The sequence below is a fragment of the Epinephelus fuscoguttatus genome, linkage group LG15 (genome assembly GCF_011397635.1).
Source record: "Epinephelus fuscoguttatus linkage group LG15, E.fuscoguttatus.final_Chr_v1".
NCBI lineage: Eukaryota > Metazoa > Chordata > Actinopteri > Perciformes > Serranidae > Epinephelus > Epinephelus fuscoguttatus.
In genome coordinates this window covers 42,620,100-42,628,361 of record NC_064766.1, presented here as the reverse complement: position 1 = coordinate 42,628,361, position 8,262 = coordinate 42,620,100, and the positions used below count along the sequence as shown (strand labels likewise).

General features: G+C 45.5%; 1 protein-coding gene across 1 annotated transcript in view; it reads left to right on the top strand.

Annotated features, from left to right (window-relative positions):
- The first annotated feature begins 3,083 nt into the window (after positions 1–3,083).
- The window catches only part of ccr9a (chemokine (C-C motif) receptor 9a), a 6,524-nt gene continuing 1,345 nt past the window's right edge, over positions 3,084–8,262 (top strand). The window contains exons 1-3 of the mRNA XM_049599340.1: positions 3,084–3,237; positions 6,800–6,889; positions 7,653–8,262. The exon at positions 7,653–8,262 is cut by the window's right edge and continues 1,345 nt beyond it. Coding sequence (XP_049455297.1) covers positions 6,848–6,889; positions 7,653–8,262 — 652 coding nt within the window. The 5' untranslated portion in view covers positions 3,084–3,237; positions 6,800–6,847. The remainder of the gene's footprint in view (positions 3,238–6,799; positions 6,890–7,652) is intronic.

Sequence of the window (8,262 nt, the reverse complement as noted above, 5' to 3'; positions counted from 1 at the left end):
TCAATCAAGATTATTGATGACAATCTCAAAATACTGAACGTAGAAATACTTGAGTTATTTAAGTATAGCAGTGAAGTTACAATTACAATTTATATATTTAAGGTAGGGACAGTACATGTTAACAAACACAGTACAGTAGTACATGTAAATATGCCAGATTGTACCCACGGCTGATTTCCACCTGTCGTCTCTAGGCAGGTTGTTGTTACATTAGTGACATAAAAACAAAATGCATAACTAGCACACGAGATGCAGTAGAAACATGGAGAAACAGTACAAATGTAGTAGTAGATTATTATTACGGATGGATCAGCTGATCAATATTAAACTGATCGACACATCAATAACATCGTATTGATTACTCTACACCATCAGTACTTTAACTGCTGGATACCTGAAGTAAAACTGAAATCATATCTGGAATTAAGTAATCGAGTCATCGTGTGTGTGTGTGTGTGTGTGTGTGTGTGTGTGTGTGTTATCTTTCTAACAGGAAGCAAACAAAACAGAAAGAACACCATGTTGAGAGAGCGACCACACACACACACACACACACACACACACACACACACACACACACACACACACACCTCAGCGACTGCCTGTCATATAACAACAACTTATACAACAGTTAGTTCCGACCGAGTAATTTGATTGGACGAGAGGCATTCTATGAGTGCTGATGTAGAGTATAACATCACTGGGACATGTAACAGTAAAATCACTCTGCTCACAGGTGTTATAAATATAAATACAGCCGTTAATTCAACAGCTGTCACACTCACTACACTGACGCAAACTGACACTATAGCGTTACACCAAGAAGATGGATATTATTATTAGGCTACTGATGAGGATGAGGAAGATAAATCCGGCCATGCCAACATCCAGGTTTGAACTGGACGAAGTTACACAGCTGCAGATCAATGTAAATACAAAGTAGCCAGTGAGGTCCTGGCGTGTGTGTTGCGTTGCCTGGCAACAGACTGGGGAACTGTTTTTTTTTTTTTGTTTTTTTTTGCAGAGCTACATAACATACTTAAATAATTTATTTCATCACCTTTTGTTAACATTTCCTTGCTCAGCATTGCTGTTTAAGCTGTTGTTGAACTGTTGTGTGAAAGCAATATCACACTGGAGGGAGTGACGTTGGACTGTATATCGTCACGACTGTGATCACAACATCACGACCTCCATTGTGATATTGCTTAAATATTGTACCACTGTTACTATATTGTTAGTAGGGTCCGGCAGCTAAGCTGCCAGGACACTACTGTAATCCTAGGTATTCTTCTTCTTCTTCTTCCGAGGAAATCATACTTCCCATGGGTGAAAACTCACCAAACTTTGCACAAAGGTCCAGTCTCATGCCAGATATCATCAGCTGTAAACTCAAGCCAATAGTCCTGATGGTGGCGCTACAGCAAGTGTCTAAAGTTCAAAACTTTGAAAATTCATAACAAATCAACCATACGTGCTACAACTTCACAACTTTCATCAAACTGTAGCCCCAATACTGAAGAAACTTTTGTACATTTAAACCTATTAAAAATTATGAAGTTCATCACTCTGTTTGTTTCAAAAACTGTAAAACTTGTTAAACCTATCTCCTCCCACAGTTTTTGCTCAATTGACACCAAACTTGCTACAGAGCATCTTCAGACTGTCCTACACAAACTATGTTTCTCAGATTTTTGATTTATCAAAAATTGAGCCTACAGTGCATCAAAATGTTTGACTGTAAACGGTACTGTAAACATATACATGCAAATTCTTGCTAAATAAATCTTCAATGTTCATGAAAAAAAGACAAAATTCTAGAGTCATGGTAGATGATGTGTGGCAAATTTCAGAATTTTATCTCAAAACTGAATTTTTGACAGCATTTTGAATTTTGCTCTAATGTGAACAATTGGAGTCAATGTAAAAATGGCAATTTTAAACATCAGTTTTTCACTTATGGAGCAAATCAATCATTGTTACAAACAAATTACCAACATCTCCATGCTGTCTAGATGCAATATGTGTATTTTCAGATTTTTGTTTCGATAACTGAATTTTTTACAGTGTTTTCAAATCTGCCTTTCCATGCGCAGATGGCTGCTTTCCTACACAACAGTGAACGGCTTACTCAATTTGTGAAGCCACTGTTGAATTGCTACTTGCCAATTAGCTCAGAGCAGTAGATGACCGTCTTAGATTCCAGAGGTTGCAGGTTTGAGCCTCAATCGGTTGTAGAATCCACATTGTAATGTAAACATCTTCTTGTGCTCCAGTTTATTGCTTAAAATTGCCTGAGCGTGACCGATCACTGTGCAGCATCTTCAAGTCTTATTCTGCCAGAAAATCTGCCTTCTCATGCTTGAAAATAAACCAAACTTTGCACAGAGATCCAGTGTCAATACTTCAGTGTGAAGCCATCTGAGGCTTCTCACTTTGCACATAGCTCAACTAGTTAAACATCAGTTTTTCACTTATGGAGCAAATCAATCATTGTTAAAATAAATTCCATGCATGGACAGCTGCTAAACCTGCACATCTGGCTTAGTCAGTTTGTGAAGCTACACATGAATTGTCACTGACTAATTAGCTCAGTGAGATAGAAACTGATTCTTAGCCTCAGAGGTTGTGAGTTCAAGCTTCAGCTGATGCAAAAGGCAGATTGTGTTGCTAAATTCCTAAATGTCTTCCAATTCTTCTGCTTGTTGCTCAGAATTGCCTAAAAATGCCCGGACCCGACCCATCGCTGCGCAGCAGCTATAATTGTTGTTATCATCATTATATTCTGACTAACGTTAATGTCCTTGTATGTGCTGTCATCACTGTCTGTCCTGTGTCTCTGTCTCTCTTTATGTCTCATCGTGTCATCACTGTACATTTATTATGTTCATCTGTTCTCTACCACAGCTACTGTCCCTCTGTCCTCTGTCCCTCTGTCCGTCCTGAGAACACATCTGTCCTCTATGTCTCTTCCTGAGGTTAAAGAGTTTTTCCTGATCAGCTGTGAGGGTCCAAAGGACAGAGGGACAGAGGACAGAAGGATGTCCTCTGCTGTAAAGCCTCTGAGACTTTATAAATGAAGATGACTGCCAGCAGTGACACGTGTGTCAGATACTTCCTGTTTCCTCTCCACCAAACTTCTGCTTTGACTCGTCTCAGCGTCACTCTGCGGTTTAACAGACACAAAGTCAGAACGCTCTGAACTGTGAGACGCTGCAGAGACAGGAGACGACAACTGTGAGTCCACACCTGTCCTGTCTGTCCCTTTCTCTGTCGCTCTGTCCTTCTGTCTGCCTCTCTGTCTGTCTGTGTGTCTGTCTGTCTGTCTTTTCTACAAACTGCTCGTCCTTATTTCAAACAATGCATCTATTCTTTGAGTGCTTCTCTGCATAGCATCACTGTCTTGGTCCTCGTCTCGTGTCTTCCTGTGCTTCAGGTCCTTGTTTCTGTGAGGACAGTGACGGCTGTTAGAGGACAGTGACAGCTGTTAGAGGACAGTGACGGCTGTTAGAGGACAGTGACGGCAGTTAGAGGACAGTAACAGCTGTTAGAGGACAGTAATGGCAGTTAGAGGACAGTGACGGCAGTTAGAGGACAGTAACGACTGTTAGAGGACAGTGACGGCAGTTAGAGGACAGTGACGGCTGTTAGAGGACAGTGACGGCTGTTAGAGGACAGTGACGGCTGTTAGAGGACAGTGACGGCTGTTAGAGGACAGTGACGGCTGTTAGAGGACAGTGACGGCAGTTAGAGGACTGTAACGGCTGTTAGAGGACAGTGACGGCAGTTAGAGGACAGTGACGGCAGTTAGAGGACAGTGACGGCTGTTAGAGGAGAGTGACGGCTGTTAGAGGACAGTGACGGCAGTTAGAGGAGAGTGACGGCAGTTAGAGGACAGTGACGGCTGTTAGAGGAGAGTGACGGCTGTTAGAGGACAGTGACGGCTGTTAGAGGAGAGTGACGGCTGTTAGAGGACAGTGACGGCAGTTAGAGGACAGTGACGGCAGTTAGAGGAGAGTGACGGCTGTTAGAGGAGAGTGACGGCTGTTAGAGGAGAGTGACGGCTGTTAGAGGACAGTGACGGCAGTTAGAGGACAGTGACGGCAGTTAGAGGACAGTGACGGCTGTTAGAGGACAGTGACGGCAGTTAGAGGAGAGTGACGGCAGTTAGAGGAGAGTGACGGCAGTTAGAGGAGAGTGACGGCTGTTAGAGGAGAGTGACGGCTGTTAGAGGACAGTGACGGCAGTTAGAGGACAGTGACGGCTGTTAGAGGACAGTGACGGCTGTTAGAGGAGAGTGACGGCAGTTAGAGGAGAGTGACGGCAGTTAGAGGAGAGTGACAGCTGTTAGAGGAGAGTGACGGCTGTTAGAGGAGAGTGACGGCTGTTAGAGGACAGTGACGGCAGTTAGAGGACAGTGACGGCTGTTAGAGGACAGTGACGGCTGTTAGAGGAGAGTGACCGCAGTTAGAGGAGAGTGACGGCAGTTAGAGGAGAGTGACGGCTGTTAGAGGACAGTGACGGCAGTTAGAGGACAGTAACGGCAGTTAGAGAACAGTGACGGCTGTTAGAGGACAGTGACGGCTGTTAGAGGACAGTAACGGCTGTTAGAGGACAGTAACGGCAGTTAGAGAACAGTGACGGCTGTTAGAGGACAGTGACGGCAGTTAGAGGACAGTAACGGCAGTTAGAGAACAGTGACGGCTGTTAGAGGACAGTGACGGCTGTTAGAGGACAGTGACAGCTGTTAGAGGACAGTGACGGCAGTTAGAGGACAGTGACGGCTGTTAGAGGACAGTAACGGCAGTTACAGGACAGTGACAGCTGTTAGAGGACAGTAACGGCAGTTAGAGGACAGTGACGGCTGTTAGAGGACAGTGACGGCAGTTAGAGGACAGTGACGGCTGTTAGAGGACAGTGACAGCTGTTAGAGGACAGTGACGGCAGTTAGAGGACAGTGACAGCTGTTAGAGGACAGTGACGGCAGTTAGAGGACAGTGACGGCAGTTAGAGGACAGTAACGGCAGTTAGAGGACAGTGACGGCGTGACGGCAGTTAGAGGACAGTGACGGCAGTTAGAGGACAGTGACAGCTGTTAGAGGACAGTGACGGCAGTTAGAGGACAGTAATGGCAGTTAGAGGACAGTGACGGCTGTTAGAGGACAGTGACGGCAGTTAGAGGACAGTGACGGCTGTTAGAGGACAGTAACGGCTGTTAGAGGACAGTGACAGCTGTTAGAGGACAGTGACGGCAGTTAGAGGACAGTGACAGCTGTTAGGCAGGCAGACAGACAGACAGAGACAGTAAAGTATCAAGAGAGTAAAAATGTTCTGCTGCAAACACAAAGGTTTATTAACGTCAAACATAAAGTACCAACAGTGAAAGTATTGATTTACAATAATCTATCTGAGTTTATTGATACATGAATGTATTGATCAATTTAATGACTACATATCCTGCAGGCAGTTTCACCTGTCGTCATCCATCATCACTAAAAAGGTTTCTTTTAATTGACCATTTAAATTATATTCTGATGATTTTCAAAGTAAAACAGTAAAATATTTAAATTATATCAATTTATTTTGAAAGGGTTCATCCTAAATAAAGAGTACTGTTACTTTAATGCTAATCTCTCAAGAAAGATTCTGCAATTTACATTGTAGACGTTGAGTTTGAACCAATCACAATGGAGGAGGCGGGGCCGAGACGTGTGGATGTCCCCAGGAAATGTGTACCTACAGAAACAGCAAGCTCTGCACCCATGGCAACCGCTCCACCCAAAATGCCGTCTTGTCAACGTGAAAAAAATATTTTTTCCAGCGGATGTCTTAGTTACAGCATGATTGAGCTAACTGGAGTAGTTTCATGTCGTATCCGACAACGGGAGGCTTTTAACAGATGACGTCCTGATGTTAGCTTTGCTGCTGCTGTTAGCTGTCCCTGTCAGCTGCAGCCACTGATGCTTTCTAGACATCGTGATTTCCCAAAACTGTCAGTATGATGTCAGTGTGATGTCACGGTGATGTCAGTATGTCAGTGTGATGTCACAGTGATGTCAGTATGATGTCAGTGTTATAGTGTGATGTCACGGTGATGTCTGTGTGATGTCAGTGTGATATCAGAGTGATGTCAGTATGTCAGTGTGATGTCACAGTGATGTCAGTGCGATGTCATATAATCAGGGTGATGTCAGTGTGATGTCATGATGTCAGTGCGATATCAGTGTGATGTCATGGTGATGTCAGTATGATGTCGTGCGATGTCATATGTCAGTGCAATGTCAGTGTGATGTCAGTGCGATGTCATATGATGTCAGTGTGATGTCGTGCGATGTCATATGTCAGTGCAATGTCAGTGTGATGTCAGTGCGATGTCATATGATGTCAGTGTGATGTCTTATGATGTCAGTGTGATGTCATATGATGTCACTGTGATGTCATGTCAGTGTGATATCATATGATGTCACAGTGATGTCAGTATGATGTCAGTACGATGTCAGTACGATGTCATATGTCAGTGTGATGTCAGTGTGATTTCACTATGTCAGTGTGATGTCAGTGTGATGTCAGTGTGATGTCAGTGCGATGTTATATGATGTCAGTATGATGTCAGTGTGACATCATATGATGTCAGTGTGATGTCATATGATGTCAGTGATGTCATATGTCAGTGTGATGTCAGTACGATGTCAGTGTGATGTCAGTATGATGTCATATGATGTCAGTGTGATGTCATATGATGTCAGTGTGATGTCACGGTGATGTTCATCCTGAACCTGTTTATCTTTTTTGTTTCCAGTGACCTTTACTGAACGACCTCATTGCCATAAACAAAATTTCCGATCACATGACCTCCATGGCTGACATCATCACGGCATTGCCTTCTGAGGTAACAAACCCCGCCCACACACAGCTGATTTGTTATTGATCTGCTCAGGTTGCAGTCAGTTAGCGGATTGACTGAAGTCAAAGAAACAAAAATCAAAGAAACTCTGATGAAGCAGCAGCAGGTGTGCCCAGGTGTGTTCAGGTCTGTCCAGTTGTGTTCAGGTCTGTCAAGTTGTGTTCAGGTCTGTCCAGGTGTGTTCAGGTGTGTTCAAGTGCGTCCAGGTGTGTCCAGGTGTGTTCAAGTGTGTCCAGGTGTGTTCAGGTGTGTTCAAGTGCGTCCAGGTGTGTCCAGGTGTGTTCAAGTGTGTCCAGGTGTGGTCAGGTGTGGTCAGGTGTGTCCAGATGTGTCCAGGTGTGCTCAGGTGTGTACAGGTGTATTCAGGTGTGCTCAGGTGTGTTCAGGTGTGTCCAGTGGTGTTCAGGTGTGTCCAGTTGTGTCCAGGTGTGCTCAGGTGTGTCCAGTGGTGTTCAGGTGTGTCCAGGTGTATTCAAGTGTGTCCAGTGGTGTTCAGCTGTCTCCAGGTGTGTTCAGGTGTGTCCAGTGGTGTTCAGCTGTCTCCAGGTGTGTCCAGTTGTGTTCAGGTGTGTCCAATTGTGTCCAGGTGTGTCCAGTGGTGTTCAGGTGTGTCCATGTGTGCTCAGGTGTGTCCAGGTGTGCTCAGGTGTATTCAGGTGTGTCCAAGTGTGTCCAAATGTGTCCAGGTGTGTCCAGGTGTGCTCAGGTATGTTCAGGTGTGCTCAGGTGTGTTGTCTCTCCCTTACAGGAGTTGTTCTCCATCAGCCCGACACCCACCGCCTTTGATGATGACGACTACGAAGACTTGTTCTGTGACCAGGGGTCGGTGCGGGAGTTCAGGAGTCACTATGAGCCACCGCTCTTCTGGATAATCACCGTGGTGGGCGGAGCTGGAAATCTGGCTGTGGTGTGGATCTACCTGAATTTCCACCGGCGGCTGAAGACCATGACGGACGTGTACCTGCTGAACCTGGCAGTGGCTGACCTGCTGTTCCTCATCACACTGCCACTGTGGGCAGATGAGGCAATGCACGGCTGGAGCTTTGGCTCTGCCCTCTGCAAGGTGAACTCCGCCCTCTACAAGGTGAACCTGTTCAGCAGCATGCTGCTGCTCACCTGCATCAGCGTCGACCGCTACGTGGTCATCGTGCAGAGCACCAAGGCTCGGAACTCACAGGTGGAGCGACGCCGCTGCAGCACACTGATGTGTGTGGGGGTGTGGTTGCTAGCGCTGCTGCTCGCCTTGCCCGAGTTCATGTTTGCCACCACCTCCGAGGTGGATTCGCGGGAGTACTGCAGAATGGTGTTCCCGCATCACGTGGGCAACCGCACCAAGATCCTGGTGCTGTCGCTGCAGG